This window comes from Nematolebias whitei, chromosome 12 (genome assembly GCF_014905685.2).
Source record: "Nematolebias whitei isolate Nwh7 chromosome 12, NemWhi1, whole genome shotgun sequence".
In the NCBI taxonomy this organism is placed as follows: Eukaryota; Metazoa; Chordata; class Actinopteri; order Cyprinodontiformes; family Rivulidae; genus Nematolebias; species Nematolebias whitei.
The window spans coordinates 28,685,504-28,706,234 of record NC_056509.1 but is presented as its reverse complement, the minus strand read 5'-3'; the positions used below and the strand labels follow the sequence as shown (position 1 = coordinate 28,706,234).

The 20,731-nt window shown below is 40.2% G+C and overlaps 1 protein-coding gene across 1 annotated transcript; it reads left to right on the top strand.

Moving 5' to 3' along the window:
- Positions 1-395: 395 nt before the first annotated feature.
- LOC119417860 (C-C motif chemokine 4-like) lies at positions 396-1,333 on the top strand. The gene is made up of 3 exons (XM_037685114.1): positions 396-530; positions 858-975; positions 1,168-1,333. Exons 1-3 carry the CDS (start codon positions 443-445, stop codon positions 1,331-1,333), a joined length of 372 nt encoding a protein of 123 aa, XP_037541042.1. The 5' UTR covers positions 396-442.
- Positions 1,334-20,731: the final 19,398 nt, after the last annotated feature.

Below are 20,731 nucleotides of genomic sequence, written 5' to 3'. Positions count from 1 at the left end.
TTTTCCAAACGTAATATGTTTATCACATGTCATCATTTGAAACAATAAAGAACACTTAGATAAGTTGCAATAAGCCACAATGCATCTGCACAAATGTGCAAAATGCTTACACACACACACTTGCACAAAGGAACTGAAGCAGTAATGAGATGTTTTCAGTTTCTAAGTATCTGGTCTCAACCACAGCATCTTCTGTCCCCGTATCCCCCCCACCCCCCAACCTCCGCTCTGTGTCGTACTTTTTGAGAAGCAGTGACCACATGACCGCAAGTTGCTTGCAGGTAAGATAGTTACAGAGTAAAATCTCTGTTTTGTCATGGAACATGTTTTTGAACACGAGAAGCAGCACAATAAAAGCACGTGACTGTGCAAAGAGCAAACAGGCAGAAGACTGAAGACACCTGTTGGGACAAGCAAGCAGCTCTGAGAGACAACAGACAAGATGAGGACGATGATGATGATGAAGAACCCCGTCACTGTGGCGACCTGCCTCTTGCTTTTCTCGTCCCTCGCTGTCCTGGTCAAAGAAAGTAAGCTGGCTGCACAATACTTGTATTTTTTATTTTTTTAAATTAATTAACTCCATTCTGTTCTGTTGTCACAGCTGTAATTTTCTTTCATGGTCAAAAAGGAGATTTTATTACTGATAAAGCAGTGACAGAGAATTTCACAAACAATAAAAAAGAAATTCAAGTGACCAGGGTAAAAACCAGTAGATTAGTTATGTTGGTACTTTGCATGATTAAACCTAATGTGATTGTTTATTCTTTTGTAGGATAAAAAAAGAAGCAGATTAAAAACATCCTTTTGTGGGATGATTTCTGTGTCGATTTACCTCATTTCTGTCTCCATGACAGTTTCAGGCAGCAACAGTCCAACAGAGTGCTGCTTTGGCTTCTACTCCAATCCTCTGCCTAAGAGCCGAGTGGTGAGCTTCCAGAAAACGGATCATCAGTGTCCGAAGGAAGGAGTGCTGTAGGTGTCTGCTCGCTTCTTCTCAAATTTCAGCTTTACAATCAATTCAAAATCCAATTTGTGAAGGTTTTAATATTTTCAAATGCCTAAACTAATTTTACAAACTGATTTAGGCGTTTATAAAAATATGTAATAATCAAGTAAAAACACCTTGTTTTGATGGGTTATTTGAAGCTTTGCTCTCCGTTTCAGCTTGACAACGAAGAAAGGTGATAAAGTCTGTGTGGACCCGTCTCAGCAGTGGGTCAAGAACATAATCAAGCTCAAGGAGAAGGTCCAGGCTAAACCTGTGGACAACCCCACGACGTCCAAGCATCAACCCAACACCACTCACCAAGCTCAGCAGAGCCCCCAGTGAACACATTTATTATAAGCTTTCCATTTTTGTACTGAGAACATTTTAAAATATTAGCAATAAATGCAAAACTTCTCGAAAAGGTTTATCTTTTCTTATCGCTTTATTTAACTTTTTTTAATTTGTGCGATAAATTATGTGCTGACTGATAAACCAAGTAAAAGAATGTAAATTGTTAATGAAAGGAACCCATCACATTTTGCTCAGGTTTGACCAAAGCGGTCACATTTCAAGCTGATTTTAGTCCAAAACTTTAGTTCGAAAGGTGGCAGGAGAAATGCATAACTTTGAAGAATGCTAAATCTTTCATTTGTTTCATATTTGTTAAAAAAAAAACATCTGCATAATAAGGAAAAAAAAGAAACAAAATGCCGACTTGTCATTTTTAATTGCAAAGTAACAAATGAGTGCCTTCGTGATAACCCTTTGAATTCACCATTTTTCAGGCTGATATGAAGTTAAACATTTTCAAGTGTTTTATTTTAGGATTTATGACGTTTAATGACGAGTTTAATGGAAAACCAAAATCCTGAAAGGAACTGTTACACTTCAGCCTAAAGAAGCCGTAAGAAGCAGGACTCATGTTCGTGTTTCTGATTCTGAGTGCAGAGCAGTTTGTTCAGACGTTAAGCAAAGATCCTGGACAACAAGCAGCTCTTGGAGTTTGTGTTGTGACTTTCAGCTACAACCAAAGTTTAGATCAGTATCTGTAAAAACTGACTGCATCGTACACATTTTGTGATTTCCGGGGTTGGTTGGTTGTGGCAGACATTTGAGCTGGTTTTGCTTCACCTGGTTGTCTCAGTTGTAGAAGTTCTTATACAAATTATTTCATGGTATTCATATAGTAAATGGCAAAACTTTTAATGATCATTTTCCACAATCTGTCCACACTCAGAGTATGTGTTGGAGATCAGTCTCAACTACTACCACTAGGCCTGTCGCGATAAACAATAAATCAGTTAATTGCAGGATAAATGAAAATGATCAACCTCATTTTCATTTATCGGCTTTATCATTTCTTCGTGTCTTTCTCTTTCTACAGAAGAGAAAAAGCTCAACTCTGGTGCTCTTGACTGACCCCTCCCTTTCTCTTTAAAATATGTTTTAACCATCCAAAATTGCATTTTGGGATAGTTAAAAGCAGCTTTTGAGAACTGGAAAAAAAGGGAGAGACAGCCCATCAGTGTTGCCAGGTGAGAAATGTAGGATTATCGTACTAGAGACATAAAATTATCGTATTTTGAGGGAAATTATCGTACACCCATAATAACCAGAATAACAAATCTATTGATGCACTATAGTAGTGATGGAGTCGTTCAAGTCAGAGGAAGCATCAAAGCTTCCTGTGGTTTCAGCATCTGAAACCACAGGAAGCTCCAATCTGCACCACAGAGATCTGACTGCTAAACACAGACTCGTCCAAATAAACGGAGATGTAGAAAACAAAAACAGGCTGAGTACTTCACTTAAACATTCAAAAATGACACTGCTTGTTATCATTAAGAATATACTGCATGTACTCATATTTTGTGTCGATGCACCAGCTTGGCCAGCAGAGGGCGCTCTTCACACTTTCACAGCCTTTCGTATCTGTCCTCACATCCAGCTTGACATTGCTCTAAGTGGACAGTCAAAATGAGAAATAGTTTAATCTCATTTACAAATGCACTCCAGACAGCAGAGGCTTGGTGCACCCATGTTTCAAGGCTTTTTAACCTGAGAGGACATGGTTTACACCGAGGGGAAATCTGTAATAAAAGCCTCAATGTGTAATAAAATCCATAAGTTTTAATTCTGGTTGTAGCCTTCAGTGACTTTGCTTTGATCAACTAAATAAAAAGAAGAACAAGCTTTTAGCATCTCAAACTGGCGTCAGCGCATTGACATCACTGATGCGACTTTAAATAGTTTCTGACCCAGGTTTTTATTTTTGCGTCCTGCTTCACACTCGTGTGAACACATGCACAGTTTTAGGAGTGGCTCCTCCAGCTAAGCCGGGGGAAGGAGCTTTTTTGGCACCACATGTGACCCATCGGAGGAGATGGTCTGATTAGACTCTGGAGGACCTGCTGCATGGATTTACATAGTAATTAGAATGAAAACCGGAGAGAGAAGGAGCAGCTCGAGAGCCTCTTCTGCGCAAATGTGATGATGTTTTTCAATCCAGCCAGCAAATTAAACAGAAAAATGAGTGTTCCTCATATGATAAGATACAAAGACGCTCATATGAGTTTAGTTATCTTGAGAAAGCTCATTTGTAAGACAGAGAGAAAAAAAAGATCTTGTTGATGTCCTATTAAATTTACATAAAAGCCAGCCTCATGGCAGTGACCTACCTGTGGCGGAGGAAAATTAGGACAGAGCAGAAGCAAGCAGCTAGAGGTTTCACTGCCGACAGTGTAGAAATAAATATTTCAAATGTAAAACAGCAAGTTAGTAAAAATATTATACATATTCCAAGTCAAAGCTAAAAGTGCCAACACAAAGTGCAGGAGGAGTTACCCATGTAAAAGCTAAGAACAAAGATGTTTTCACAGCTTTGTTCTAGTGAAGCTTATTTTTTGTAAGAAATCACAATGTATGATTCTGTGGAAAGGCATGAACAATTAATATCTTACCTGGTGTAGACAGCTCTTTGAATTACCTCAGTTCGGAGAAATATGGAGTAACTTAGACCAGATTCATGATACATTTTTCTAAACTAAACCGTCGTGTACAGACATTTTGTATATGTACATGACTTAAATGAGAAATACATTTGGGACAGATCCCGTTTAGAAGCACATTTTAGTTAGGAACATTTTGCTAACTGCTATAACAGGAAGAAAAAATTATTGGACTATACTATTTAAAGCAAGATAATTCAAACAAAGCATGGAAGGCTGTTTCAGAATAACATGCCCATTCAAATATACCTATATGCAGGGATTAATTTGTAAACTGATAGATGCAGGAACGACAATAGCGGGTGGGCCGGCGGGTGTTTGGTTGTGGAGGGGGGTCTGGGGGGTCCTTTCCCAGAAAATTTTGAACAAAGTAGATGTGATTTACCGCATTTTGGTGTATTTTAACGAGTTATTAAACATTTACATTAACCTACATTTGTAAACACTCAAGTATCCTCCCCCCGACTTACTTGACAGAACCGTCAAGTAAGTCGGGCTCGCGGAACCGAGCCCAACTCTGTCCCTGCTCGTTATTGTCCAACTCCACATGTGAAACATCCAGGTGCCTGCCTGCGGCTGCCTGGTTAGCTCAGAACTCACCTCCACCACTCTTTTTGGAGTGGAGATTTTTTTAAGGGTAGATGTGGAAACGCTACTTGAAGAGGCAGCTCGTATGTGATATTAAGAAGCTGTAAGTTTGTTGTGTTTAAAATTAGTGTTTATATAATTATTTTCGGTTTACATTATTCATTATAAGTTTTATTCGTTCAAGGCAGTCATATTTGTTCATAACTTTATTATTAGTAAGCCTGAGAGTTGCCAAATCCAAGCAAACAGTTACCGGAAAACACCCTGTCAAAATAAGAGAGTTCCCGGATCCTGTTCCGACAGGATCCAGCTCAAATTAAGCCCTGCCTATATGTCAAGCAGGTGTGGCAAAAAATTGGGCACTTTGAAATGGCAAGCTGTTGGCATATTTACTTAGTGTCAAACATTACTTTTAACACTAGCACTCAACTAGCAGAGAAGGTAGGATTGAATATTTCACATTTCATTTATTTTGTATATTCATATTGATAAATGTTATTTAGTTGCCTTTTATTTTGCATCAAGTCAAATTAATTGAAGACAACAGTCACTGGGTGAGTATGAGAAGATGTCAAGGGAGCTCACATATTACAGGAACCATCTTTGTTTCAGTTTGATATGCAGACAACAAAGACTCATCCCCAACAGCATACGACTCAACTCCACATTCAAGGGGCATGGAGCAAAAGAGACACTTTAAGAGACACTTTAAGAGACACTTTGGAAGTCCAGAACAAGCTGCTTAGTAAGAGGATTAGAGAAACAGGTAGGAAGGTTCACACTTTTGGGTTTCTCGGCATCCTTATCTCTGCTGACTTTAACTGGAAAGAGAACACCACAGTGGTCATCAAGAAGGCTCAGCAGAGCTTCACTTCCTGAGAGTCCTTAGGAAGCACAACCTGAACACCAAACTGCTGTTGACCTTCTACCGCTCGTCCATCGAGAGCCTGCTGACATACTGTATCTCAGTATGGTACGGCAGCTGCCCCCTGGCTGACAGGGAGAGGCTTCAGAGAGTAGTCAAGACAGCACAAAAGATAATTGGCTGCCCTCTCCCCTCCCTGATGGACATTTACACATCACGCTGCCTCAACAGAGCAAAAAGAATAATCAAGGACAGTTCACACCCGAGTTTTGAACTGTTTGACTTGTAGGGAAGCGCTACAGGTGCATCAGAACAAGAACAGATTCAAGAACAGTTTTTTTTCCCCAAAAGTCATTACATCACTGAACTCACATATGCACTGATTTAATAATCTAACCTCCCAAACCCCTGGACTTCTATTGTGCAATACTACACTTCGTACTCTTAATTACCTTACCTCTTAATTACCTCACTAATATCCATAATGTGCAATATTCAAATTTATATAATTGTGAAATACTTTTATTTTTTTACTTACATAGTGCTATATTGCGTTATATTTTTTAAATATATTTTTAGGTGTGTTTTTGAAGCATGTTTGCACTGAAAAAGGAGTGGCTCTCAATCTCATTGTACTTGTGTATAAAGGCAATAAAGGCATTCTGATTCTGATAATCTGATCCACTTCACCATTAAAGCTCTCTCACACAAAGTCAATCAAATGTTCCAGAAGATGTCTACTCTTATACCCAAAACTCTGACAAAAAAAACAAAACAAAAAAAAATTGTAGAAATGTTTCGTCTTTCATCCGAAAGACCTCTTGAGTTAGAAGAAGCCAGATTAACACTTCACTGTACCCTGGGCAACAATCTTCAAGGGCCCCATCATCACGACCCCAGAATCACCATAATCTGGCAAAATTCAGAATACAGTAAATATACTTAAATTCTAACTGTCAGGTGTATTTTTATGTATAAAGATCCAAATGTTCATAGAACTATAAACGTTACTATGTTCTCTTGTTGAAGCAAATCATCAAGACTGATTTAAGTTGAACGCACTTTGAACACCATGTGACACCATGTGTACTTGTTTATCAATGTGTTGGCCATTGGTGTCAGAAGCATTTTTAATTGGGGGGGATTTTGAGTAAAGTAGATGCCATTTCCTGCATTCTGGTGTATATTAACGGTTGTTAAACATCTAGTTTTACCTACATAAGTAAACTTGATTCAGTAACTATTTTAGAGTTAATGGCACAACAAGAAGTAGCCTGACCAACAGCTGATTCAATTAATTAAAATATTATATATACAAAGGTGATGATTTGATGCCCAAATTATAATTAAATGCCTGTAACTTAGTTGACTTCAAATGAAATAAGATTATCAATGAATGTTTGCGACAAAGGATTTATTGATTATAACATAGATTCCTTCAAGAAACCTCCCAATATAAATCATAAAACCAGAATGACTTCTGCTCATTCTAAATTTGTCAAATGGCCTAAATCTCCTAAAGTGAAGGAGAATCATTTTAAAATAATAAATAAGATATATCCTGTAGCCATGTTTCTTGAAAGAAGATTTAAATTTGAGGTTGATTTGTGTCTTTTGTCAATCACAAGATGAATCCCTCGAGCAATTTGTTTGAATTTTTTCATGTCAATACAAAGTGTTTGGTCAGACGTCAAAAACTGGATTAATCTCAAAATTAACATTTCTTCTTTTGATGCTGATGCCATTTTACTTTATGTGGATAACTGAAGCTCAGCTTTCTCTGATGCCATTAATATAGTTGTACTTATAGCAAAGTACCACATTCAGTGTAGTAAGAGGGACAAGTCCTCCTTTCTGTTTTATGAACGATTTGAAGTCATACTATTCTTCATTAAGTAGATTAAAAAACTGCAAAACTTCTAGAATCATCTCACAACAAATAAAAACGTATTGTTTTAATAAAAACAATACGTTTTTCATATAGTCGTGGTTCTTTGGTTTTAATTTATTTAATTCTTTGTTTTTTTTTCCTCTTTCATTATTTTGTGAAATGTAGTTATGACACTCTTCATGTGTTTGTATTTGTTCATTGCTGCATTGTTGTTTTGTGTTGTTAATAAAGTTCTAGGGAAAAAAAACCTGATGGGCTTGTCAGCAGGTAAGGGGCGTTTACCTTCGGGATAAATAGAGGTCGTCGATTGGTCAGTTGCTGACACGCCAACTGGATTGATTGACAGGTCGTGCCGCGGAGGATCGAAAAAAACAAAACAGCTGCAGCAGTGGCGCTGGGAGGAGTCGGGGCGGCCCAGTGCAGCGGCGTGTCTGTGCAGCGCAGGGCTCCAAGTAAAGCAGGAGATAACCAGATATTTTGCTTGTGCCCTCACTGCCCTGGGCCCCTTAGAGATCGTGGGCCCCTGGGCACTTGCCCAGTTGCCCATATGGTTAATCCAGCCTTGGTCAGGAGGACAGGTTTTTTCAGGGTTTTTTGGGAAAGCCCAACTTTCACAACATCAGAAAACCTGTTCAAACATTTTTTTTTCTCCATTCCTCAGGGATGTTCTCACCCTCAAATATCCATCCATCCATTTTCTTTACCCGCTTATTCCATTTTGGGTCACGGGGGTCGCTGGTGCCCATGTCCAGCAATCACTGTGCGAGGGGCGGGGTACACCCTGGACGGGTCGCAAGTCCATCACAGGGCCACATAGAGACAAACGAGACAAACAAACATTCACTCTCTCACTCACACCTAGGGACAATTTAGAGTTACCAATCAGCCTAACATGCATGTTTTTGGACTGTGGGAGGAAACCGGAGTACCCGGAGAAAACCCACGCATGCACGGAGAGAACATGCAAACTCCACCCAGAAAGGCCCCTGGACCAGGGTTTGAACCAGGGACCTGCTCGCTGAGAGGCAGCAGCTCTACCAGTTGCGCCACCGTGCTGCCCACCCTCAAATATGCCATTGAATATTAGTCAAAAACCTCACTGTCATCTCTCCAAGACATTTCCAAACCTCCACTGGTATGTCATCAAGTCCCACCACTTTCCCCTTCTTCATTCTTTTTGGGGCTTTCTGGACTTCACCCTCAGTAATCTTTCCCACTCCCTGGTCCAAGGTTTCTATGACCTCTATTCTTCTTTCTCTTTCATTTTCTTCATTCATTAGCTCCTCAAAATACTCCTTCCATCTTCCCGTCACACTCTCCTCACTTGTTAGAACATTACCATTCTTATTTTTAATAAGCCTAACCTGCTGCACATCCTTTCCAGCCTGATCCCTCTGTCTTGCCAATCGGTACAAGTTCTTCTCGCCCTCTTTAGTGTCCAGCCTCCCATACAACTCATCATACCCCTTCTGCTTTGCCTTTGCCACCTCCCTCTTTGATCTATGTCACATCTCCTTATATTCCTGTCTTCTATCTTCAGTCCTCTCACTGTCATATTTCTTCTTGGCTAACCTCTTTCTTTGAACGGCGTCCTTCACTTGACTATTCCACCACCATGTTTCCTTATCATCCATTTTCTGTCCAGATGACACACCAAGTACCTTCTTACCCGTTTCTCTAATAACTGTTGCTGTCGTAGCCCAGTCATTTGGAAACTCTTTCTTACCAACCAGAGCCTTTAACAACTCCTCTCTGAATTTCTCACAACATTCTTCTTTCCTCAGCTTCCACCATTTGGTCTTCTTCTCTTATTTTACTCTTTTTCTCTTCTTCACAACAACAGTCATTCTAGACAAACACATTCTCACTCCCTAATCATCATATATGGATGCATGGTCAGGTTCCTATTTTGTGGATTTTGGGAAGTCCATAGAATGGCTTCCCCTGGATTCAGTGATTATGTGCTACATGTTAATGTGATGTGGAGGAGAAAAATAAGAATGGGAAGGATCTGGATGAAGTGATAGAGAGTATTCCCAGGGAGGAGAGAGTGATAATCAGAGCAGACCTGAATGGACATGTTGGGGAAGGAAACAGAGGGGATGAGAAAGTGATGAGTCATTCCTCAGACCCATCATTGGCAGCATAAACTCAGTGACATAATATTGAGAAACATCTTGTTGATATTTTAGCTCCTCTTGTGAGAAACACACCACCTCACATATGGCATTTTTCCAGTCTCAATTTTCATTGGTTCCGCATGACACGGCACCAGGTAAAGGCCTCCCCACAGTCGGGACCCACCCCACTCAGCTCGGTTTATGAGACCACCTTGTTTGAGGTTCCAAGCAGACTGCTCTGAGGGGCCAATTTAGCCATAAGCAGACAGCAGCCGTTGATGGACCAGCAGAGCTACATCACTGGATGACCCGCCCAACAAAACTGCAAATGGCATCTGAACCTTCATTTTCTTTTGATCGTGATGGAGGATGGCGCCACAAGAAATGAGCACATTTACAGAAAAATATCGGAGATGATGGCACAGCATGGCTACACCCTTACTTATAAGTGCAAAATGACCACCGTCTGCAACTCCTCTTTCCAAGATGGCCACTAGTTGCTACCAGCTGTTGGCCATCTACCTGATGAGAGTCAACACTACTTAAGGCTACAGTCAAGTGATACTCTAAGCTGGAGCATTATACTCTTCCATGGTATTTATGTCTCTGGCCAGTTGTATTGCTGATGACTACAAATACTTACCTTGTTCTTTGTGATTCAGTCACCCTGCCTCCTTGGGTCCTGTCCTGTCCTGGTCCAGCCTTGATTCTGTTCCTCGTGCCTTGCCCTCCAGCCACTTCCTCGACTGCCCTGCCTGATTCTCCATCTCTGAAACCCTTTCTGGATTACCTCGATGCACTACCTCGACGTCCAGACCTGTAAGGAGAAAAACAAACAAAATAATCTCAAGCTTCAACGTCTACTTCGGTTTCCAGGAGAGCACCTGTAAATATAACTCACTATCTATAATAAACACTGTTAAATCTTTATCTTGGAGTCTTGTCTCGTTCTGGGTCTCGTACTAACTTGGGTTCCCTGAGATCGTTCCAATAAGCAGTGCCAAGATAAGCTAACAAAAGTCTGAATATAAGACGATAAAGGATGACAACAGGCGGAGTGGCTCAAACACAAAAAGACCAGTTATGATACTGTCCACTTTGCACTGACTATTGGGGTTGTGTGTGTGTGTGGGTGTTTGTGTGTGGGAGTACTCACCTTGCAGATGCTGATTAGCTGAGACAGAGCTCCTGGGTTGCCACCTGTTTCCCATCTGGTTGACGAGTCCAGCCACTACTTAAGCCTGTGTGGAGGTTCCAGTCTTCGCTGAATCATTGTTCACCTTGGGGTATTGTGAGACAGCCATTTAGTACTTTCCCTTGAGAATTCTGAATTATTCAACTCGTGTTCTTCTTTGATTTCAAGGCAAGCCTCGGACACACCTGGAGTTTCTAACCTGACGAACCTCCTCTGTACTGGACTCCTCTGGAAGCTCTGTTCTCCAGCCTGCCACTCCACCTCCACCACAACCCCCCTCAAGAACCCTTCAAGGTATCTACAAGTTCAAGTGGACACTCTTACCTGTTGGACTTCTTCCTCCTTGAGTCTGCCTCCTCGTCATCACCCTGTAAGAAAGAAAAGGAACTCAACTTATTCTGATTATCAGTCTCGTTCAAACCTCCCTGTTATTACTCTGCACCTTGCCTTCCAGGAACCCCGAATTCCCTATTCCCTGCACTGTAAATAAAATCACTTAAACTTTCATCCGTGTCTGTCATCCCTCTCAGCCTTGTCTGAATTTGAGTACTATTTTGTTAAACCGTAACACTGACGAGCTCAGCCACAGAGCAGGGAGACAGGCCAATCTCCACTGTAGTGGCAAATCCCCTACACCTGAGAAGAATCGAGAAGAGGAGAGCCGAGTGGAGCCACACTTACCAATGGCAAAAGCAGTAATAGGGAACTCCACGGACTTTGCAAAGAGGTTCAATAATTTAAGATGGTGCCAAGAGAAACTCTTGTACCTTTTCGACACACTAGACATTTTTGAGTTGATAAAGCCTCCTGGACGGGAAGCGAAAAGTCTTCACGTTCATAATAGAAGTCCAGTGGTTTTAGTTCTTTAAACTTTTTTTTTGTTATCCAACTTTCCTTGTTTTTTTTTTTGTTTTTTTTTTAACAATTCTTAACCAAAGACAAACTTTTCTGATGTTTAATAAACTTTTCGTTCAACACGTGGCCTGTAGAACTTTTTACAGTTCAAACGAAACAAAAAATACAATATGATATTTGTATTTGTTGTTTTATAGTAAAGATACAATTAGATTAAACACACCTTGGTAAAGGCTACAATAAAAAAAAATACTTTTACAAAACATGTCAAGTTGAGACTGAGATGATTTTTCTGTTTCTGTGTGATTCTGAACAAAGTGAGGATGGACAGATGTTTAAACATTCAGGGTGAAATTTGTACAATTTGATGTTCAATATTTTTGATTTATATTTTTTAAAGAAGCAGTATAGTGGAAAATTGTGCCAGAGTTTTAATATCTGGGACTATTTGATCCTAACAATTCACTTATCACCTGGTCAAGACATCACTATAATAAACATCAAATGAGGATTTAAAGTAAAGGAATGCTTCTGTCAGTCAAATATAGGCAGTACAGTTAAATTTACCCTGGTAGGTTTTATAAAGCTGCTCTGAAATGTAAATTTCTTCAAGGAAACCATTTTTAGGGCTTGAATGAGATCAGCGTTTGAGCGGCAGAGAGACTCAGCTTTAACTTCCTGTGAACAAATGAAGTCACGATGAGTGTTTGCATGCTTGTCAGCCAACATGTCTCCAGACACGGAGCGAGGCGTGAACCAAAATTCAGAGAACCAGCGACTTTGAATTTGAGATTTTAAATTTGAGACTTTGAATCCTGAAAGTCCCTGCTGCTTCATCCACGCACTTAAAGAAGCTTTGTTCATTAACAGCTGGACAAAAAGCCGTAAAGCACTTGAAGAGTTATTCACGTGAGGCTGAGAGCAACCAGGAGGAAGAAGGAGGAACAAAAACATAAAAGCAGAGCGAGAGTCGCTCGGCTGAAAGATAGAAATGAAAAGAGAAGAGAAAGGAGTTTGTGCTTGTTGCAGTCACTGTGGTGATCCAATCACAAGTGAGGGACACACACAATTACAACCATACACACACATAACCATAAATAACCAGTGTGATGTCAGCTTTTCCTGACAGATGGGATCAACATAAATTAAGTCATGTGACAACTAGAGTGGGTGAGTGTTTATAGTGTTAAAAGGATGGACACACACACGCGCGCGGCTCATAGCTGTTATTATAACGGTTATTATCATACCAGCAGGGTGATGAGCTGTACATCACCTGAGTTCCTTTAGTGTTTGAACCAAAACCTAACTTCAGAATAAGCCTGGTATTACGTTTCTTGTCCCGTTGGCATGGTAATAAGCATCATCACACAAGCACACACTGCATGCCTTTGGCTCAACAACCCAACAACGATGGTAGTTCAGCTGTCCAGGTTTCTCAGACACATGATAAGGTTGTTCTGGATGACAAAAAAAAAAAAGGTAAAACCTCTTTGTGTTGCAGCCACTGCATCGCTCAGAGATAAAAAAAAAAAAAGGAAATTAGAAACAGGAATTAAAGTGAAATTATGGGAGAAAAGGAACAGACTAAAAATCTGGAGATCGATGCCTTAAGTATAATTACCTGCAGCTTCCTGGGTTGCTAGGAAACCAGATGAGAGGGAGAGGAGGGGGAAACAATGAAGATGAAACGGATAGAGGGGCTAAGACTAATATCTGGGCTGATGTCCACTGTGTTTTGCTTCTATTCAAACAGAATGGAATGACAGATGAGGAGGAGAAAGATAAAAAGAGTGGAAATAAAATGACAATTAGAGTTAGAGGAGGTGGAAACACATGAAGGAGAGTGGGAGCATGAATAATTACTGACTTATTGACATTGGCTGCCCTGCAACCCCCTCCACGATTTTCTGTCGTCCATCCCCCAGACTGCCCTGCGTCCCCCATCAGCTGTCTCTCCCCCTGCCTCACCTCTGTGCCTCACGTCTGCACCGTCACTTTTTGCTCCTTTTCCTTCACCTGTAAATGACTTCACAGCTGCAAATCTTATTATTTTATTTCATTTTGTGTGTGTGTGTGGGGGGTGGGGGAATTGGGGCAGATTCAAAAATAGCAACCATTTCTTCTCCTTCTGTTTGTCTCCTGCTCATTTATGGAAATGGACGCAAACTAGACAAACGCCATTCAGTAGCATCAACATTAAACTGTAGGTGCATTAACTTTATTGACTGCTTGGATGCTTCTAAGTGCAGCTTGTTGAATGTGACCTCGATGAGGTGAAACATCAGACGGAGGGGCTGTTTCTTTAAATGGAGGGAGGGGGAGAGAAGGAGGGAGGGAGGGAGATGTAGTAGAAAAAGAGGAGTTGTTGTGTTCAGGCTCTCTTTTTTGTAGCGAGGTGTTTGTGTGTGGATTAAGCAGGATTTAAAGGACATTTTTTTGGAAAGAAAGAAAGAATGTACGTCTCTCCAGGATTAATCTGACGGCGCTCAAATAATTTAAGGAGGGATTGTCCCACATCCAGGATTCCTTCAGAACATGATGGACCAGCTGATAGAAATCTGACCTCTGAGGTGATTGTCTTTAAGGACTCAGGGACAAAAACAAGGAGCGTTTTCCAAGATTTAAAGTCAAATTCCAGCTTTTTTAAAGACTCGTCATAGACACTTCGGCAGGCTGAGGATAAATGACTTCCTGAGCATTATATAATTTAAATTAAAGAAAAAAACAGCATGCTTTCCACAAAGATTCATGGTTACTTTATGGACTGTTTTAGCATTTTGCTTTAAACTACTTTTGCGGGCAGCTGCCACCACTTGTTGCTGAACAATTTTTGCCTCCTGCTGAATCTCGCTTCAGGTTTTCTTTACCTGCTTCTGAGCAGATAGTTCAGCTTTAGAAACTAAAGTGACAGAGAGGAAGGCAGATGGCACAGAAAGAAGGTGGAACGGAGCAGGGGCGTGTTAAGATGGAGGACAGTTTTGGGGCCAAAGCTGTGGCCGGGGGCCCCATGGCTGGTGGAGGAGTGGTGGTGGAGGTCAGGGAGAAGAAGGGACCTCTGCGGGCTGCGATACCCACGATGCCTTTCCCTCTGGCTGTCATCTGTCTTTTTCTGAACACGTTCATACCTGGGCTTGGTAAGTTGAAAACCTCTCTCTTCTCAGTTTGTGATCCTCTTTGTGTAGATGCAATATAAGGTGGAACTTTGTGGTGTTTGTCAGGGACGTAAATCAAAAAGTACCGGTTTGAATGTTATGAAACTTGTTAATTTGGTAGATGATGGGCCATTTATCCTAGTTTTACACAACTCAAATTTTGTTTAATTGCATCTGCATGTCTCTTTAAGTTAATAACCTGTTTTTATGTCTTACTTGGTCAAATGAAGGGGAAACAATAAGACAGAGAGACACCGTCCTACCACCTTGTCTTCAATAAATGTGTTCAGCCCAAACACTCTGAGTTTATTATTAATGCACTGCAGCTGATCGATTTTCCAATGCTGATTGCAAAAAACAAAACAAGAACACATTTATGCTGTGCTGCAGTTTCCATGCCAGGTCACTAGTTGGCGTTACAAGTTTTTGTATTTCAACGACACACAAATTTCACGATTTCTACGATAAGAAAGAAAGAATAAATATAAGGACAAAATATCTTGGTTTCCCTCTTCCACCTAAATATAAAGAATTACGTTTCAAAACTCTAAATAATATTTTTCCTTCAAACGAGTTTATCAGAAATAGATTTAATTTTGAATGCGATAACTGTTCTACATGTAACGAACCTGAAACAACAGAACATCTGTTTTATTTCTGTCATTCTGTGAACACGTTATGGAAATCCCTTCACGATCTTCTAACCATGAAATCCATGAACATGGACTCCTCTCTTCAAAATGTCTTATATGGATATGTATCTGAAAATAAAAAAGATGAATATGTTGTTAATAACATTATCATAATAATAAAATTCTATATACATAGATGCAGATATGGCAAGTCTAAGCCATTATGGTCTGTATTCATACAAGAACTCCAGATGTTAAAACTTTAATTGGACAGAGCTAAAAAAACCACAAGCTCTGATCACCTCGCTCAGATAATATAACCCTCTGACAAACTATTTTAGTAATTATGTAGAATGTTAGATATATAGTTCTGTGTTTTTTTTATTTACTTGTACCATACTATGAGCAATCTCTTTGATAATAATATTACCTAAATTTAATTTTATGATGGTTGTTATGTTAATTTGTTTAAGAATATGTTGAACTTAGGAGGTATGACAGTAGATATTTTTACATGTTTATATGTATCATTGGAATCTGAGTTTGTCATTTATTCTGTTAGTGTGTTCACTTGTTCTGTAGGTTCAATTGTTCAATTAAAAAAAATTAAAAAAGTTACAGTTACATCCAAAATGGTGACTGTGCAAACCTTAGTTTGGACCGAGACGAGGTTGGGTTGCAATGGTTGAAAAGGGTGAGCAGCACAAACAGCACTCTTCTATCCTCCATTGTAACTCTGTACTCATGCAGATGTACTGACTGCAGCCGCTCGTATTGTGCATGAGTGGTTTCACGTAAGTTGGGGTTTTCCTTGAATCGATGCTAAGCCTTGGGTTCAAAAAGCTTTGCTGTCAGAGAAAATTACCATTGTTGTCGTGTACACGAACGGTCAAGAAGGTTTTTATCCCTTTAGAACATACATCAAGTATATTATAAAATGTGGGAAATGGGAATAGTTTTAAACGACCAACACTTGTCTATAAATTTCCCCAGATGTTATACTGCACTTGAAAGCGTCTATTATGTGCACATTAGCAAAAAAAAAAAAAAAAAGTCTTGCAGTCGACAAAAGTTCAGAATGACAGAAAGCAGAAGAGCCACTTAGTCATCCACAAAGTTCATGCTCAATCATCCAGGTACCAAATCCAATAATGCTCAGTCAGGTCATCTGGACAGTTTCTTTTTGGAGAGACGTTTTGCCCTCTATCCAGAGGGCTTCATCAGTCTGAGGAGTCCCAAGTAAACTGTTTCCCCACCAAGCAGTAAACTCCTTAAGTGGACCAACCAGTATGCTGGACAGAGGGCGAAACGTCTCTACAAAAAAGAAACTGTCCAGATGACCTGACTGAGAATTACTGCACGTAGTCAGCGGTTCACTATATATATATATATATATATATATATATATATATATATATATAGTTTTTATTTTTGCTTGTTTATTTGACATTTCCTGTTCCTGGTTTCTTGTTTTCAGTGTTTTCATGGCAGCCTTGCAGCACCACTTATAGGCCTTGCATAGTGACTACAGCATCCAGAGTCGTTTGTGTTTCTGTGTGGATGAAAACATTTGTAGAAACTGCTGTGTTTATAAGGATATTCAGACATGACAAAAACAATCTTCTTTCGCCTTTCCCTTTTCAGGGGTTGCCACAGCGAGTCATCCTCCTCCATCTCTCTCTGTCCTCTCACATGACAAAAAATATACATGTTATATCCTGAACACAATTTTAAGTCGCCACACTGACACAAGAGAAAATGTCTGGCTTAAAACAACATTTTGCTTTTGATGAGTTCATCTCCCTCACAAATGAAACCTTCCATAAATCACCGTGACTGTTTCACTGTGTTCAGACAAGATCCAGATGCAGATGATCTAATGTCATGATGTGTTTGCCTTCCCGTCCACCTTGCGCTCTAAAGTACCAGCGCTTTGTCCTCCACACAGTTGGACGTCTGTGTTTGTGTGTCAAATTATGTAACGACATCTGGTAACTAATAACACACAAGCAGAAACCTGCACACACTCAGCTTGCAACATCCTCACTGACACAAACTGATCACTATGAGTTACAAGGTGTAACGATGTTAATAAGTTATAGACGTACATCTGGATTCCTTTCTGAGCATATTGCTAAAATCTGTCAAGTGGGGCATTAGATATTTTGCTAACAAAGTTAATGCCAATTGCTAATGTCAAAAATTTAGATAAAGCTGTTTTGCAATGTGTTGCAATGACTCTAGGCTGCTACCACAACATTTAGCTCAATATAGCTAATTTGGTGTTTCCTAAGTCTGCTTATGTGTGGTGGCCATCTTGAATACAGTTGACTCCTTAAGTTAATCAGCCGTACAGATTACATTAAATTCAGTGCACTGGATAAAAACAGCATTGCCTTTGCAGGTGAGCAACAATAAAACAGAAGCTAAAATACAAAAAACTTTTCTTGATGTAGAATAAATTAAACTGATGTGATGGTGTGTTTGCTCATTCTCTGGAGACTTCTCTTTTGTTCTTTTCATCTCGGCTTTATCCTCATTAGTTTTTCCTTTACTGTCACCCACATCCAATAATCTGGTCACTCTTATCTGCAGTGAGTGCTGAATTACAGAGGGCTCTTAAATCCCCCAAACAAATTTGCCAAAAAGAAAGAAGGTCAGTAAACACCAATTTTGACTTTCTAACAGGAACGTTGCAACAAATAGTGTCCCCGACGTGCAGAAAGCTTCGAGGCAACACTTCACCTCAAGGTGTCTGAGTGTGTCTGCAGCATGTGCGTCTGTGTCCTGCTTGAATGCCTTGACATTTCATTGAATAGCTGCGGCGTGTTGCCATGACAACGGTGACTAAAATGTGCCCACTTGTGTGTCACAGGCGTTTGGCTCTGATTGACTGAGGCAGAAAACAGCTTTTTGTTCTATTCAACCAGTAGACAAGATAATTTTTTCACGTGTAATTGAATTTGGACCAGAGCTGGAGTTAAGCAGCTCCATACCTACAGAGACGTTCATGTTGAAGCACCTGACATGCTGTTTATAACCTGCAGCATACTGAAACTTGAAGCATATCTTCAGGGGGAAAATGTTGTAAAACATGTTCCGTTTTGACTTTGATTTGTTTTTGCATGTGGCCCGAACCTATTAACCTATAACTTACAGGAAACTTAAAAAAAAAAAATGGGAGTTAAACTTCATTACATTTTCAAAGTGGATTGCCGACATCCTAAAACCTTTCTGGTCTAAATGATTTTAAAATTTCACACAAAAACCGTTTTATAAACCTTTCCCTCACCATCAATTTCTCGCTGCAAAGTTAGTTTGTCGGAATTTTTAAAAATATTTCTACAGGATAAGGTGACCAGATTTCTATCCATCCATTATCTTTTACCCGCTTCTTCCATTTTGGGTCACGAGGGTCGCTGGTGCCCATGTCCGGCAATCACTGTGCGAGGGGCGGAGTACACCCTGGACAGGTCGCAAGTCCATCACAGGGACACATAGAGACAAATGAGACAAACAATAATTCACTCACACCTAGGGACAATTTAGAGTTACCAATCAGCCTAACATGCATGTTTTTAGTCTGTGGGAGGAAACCGGAGTACCCGGAGAAAACCCACGCATGCACGGAGAGAACATGCAAACTCCACCCAGAAAGGCCTCCGGACCAGGATTTGAACCAGGGACCTGCGCGTTGAGAGGCAGCAGCTCTACCAGTTGCGCAACCGTGCTGCCCATGACTAGATTTCTGAAATTAAATCTGGGGACATTTCCAGCTCGGAGACCAAAAGAATAATTATCAGATGAAATTAAAGAACAGGGACAGTTACAGTTCCATTTATTTTTACATATATATTCATGTTTAAACAATAAAAATCAAATGTAGCAGCAGGAATGTGTCTCTCCACACACATTTCCTAACAGTAATTAAACAAATAAAGTCATAGTAGTAGCATTGGTGTCAGAAACATTTGTAATGTGGGGGGACCACACTGGCAGGGGGTCTAGGGGTCCTCCCCCATAAAATTTTGAATAAAGTAGATGCCATTTCCTGCATTCTGGTGTATTTTAACAGGTTTTTAAACATCAATGTTTCCCTGACTCAATAACTATTATAGAGAAGATGGCACGGTGCCCTCCAAACACACTTTTTTGTCTTGCACTACATTAGCGGCATGCGGTACAGATGCTGTAGCTAAGATGGTACAGACGTAGCACTCCACTTCTCTCACACACCCTAACCCTGCCATTGGCATCAGAAGCATTTGTAATGTGATGGGAGGGCATACTGGTGGTGGTGGTGAGATATAGAGGTCCTCCCCAGAAAAATTTGAATAAAGTAGATACCATTTCATGCATTCTGGTGTATTTTAACAGGTTGTTAAACATCTATGTTTACCTCCATAAGTAAACACTTGATTCAGTAACTATTTTAGAGAGCACGGCACAACAAGTGGTTTGAGTATTCTCCCATTAATCAAGAGGAATGGATTAGTTCACGAAGAAATAGAAATGGCGCTGGGGGAACAAACCTGGTTCTGTGAGGCCTCCTCTGTCTGAAGAGCCATCAGCCATGGTACCACGGAGGTCTGGATAGAAGAAGAGCAGAAAAAGTTATGTACAAATAATAGTAAAGTTTTTTTCATCAACTTATGGCTGCTCCCTTCTTCAGGGGTCACCACAGTGAATTATCTCACACGAAGACCTGGCGATTGTTTTTACGCTGGATGTCCTTCCTGACACAACCACAGACCACCGAGCTACCACAGCCCTCTGTGTGGAGCAGAGCGCTGCAATCTAGAGTGCCCGGGGGAACAGATGGTGGGGGTTAAGGGCCTTGCTCAAGAGCCCAGGGTGGGGCAAATGAGGGTGGAGGCAAGTGTGGGTGCTTCACCTTTCCCAACCCCACCTTTTCTAACCTCTGTGCCACCACTCCCCATAGATAATAGTAAAGTGAAATACTTAAAACATAAGAAATAAAACACACTTTAGTAAAATGTTACCTATTCTTTTTATTTGCGTTTCCACTTACTTCATCTTGTCACTAGAATAACTGCCTCCAAATATTTAACTAGTTTCCTCCGCTGACGAAATGCCAAAAATCTTTTATTTAGCAAAAAAACTTTTATTTAGCAAAAACAAAAACTACATTTATTGGGAGCTCCAAGCTCATAGAACAGAAGAAATGCACATTTAAGCAGATGATGATCTCTCATCATCTGCATCACCGCTAGGATCAGCCCAGTTCAAACTAAATAAATCGGTTCATACATACCATACGACAGGAGAGCTCCCCATCTATGCTCTCCATATCCCCTTTTGTTCTAGAATTGCGCCGCTCAAGGTGGCTGCATGTTGGAGCAGCTCTGTTACTTTCATTTTGAGATTTTGCTTTTGGAAACTTTAATTAATCTTTTTCTGGATGTAAATC

Coding starts and splice junctions, on each gene's coding strand:
- LOC119417860 (XM_037685114.1), top strand. CDS start 443: ATGAGGACGATGATGATGATGAAGAACCCCGTCACTGTGGCGACCTGC. Junction 531..857: donor CGCTGTCCTGGTCAAAGAAA/GTAAGCTGGCTG, acceptor TCTCCATGACAG/TTTCAGGCAGCAACAGTCCA. Junction 976..1,167: donor TGTCCGAAGGAAGGAGTGCT/GTAGGTGTCTGC, acceptor TCTCCGTTTCAG/CTTGACAACGAAGAAAGGTG.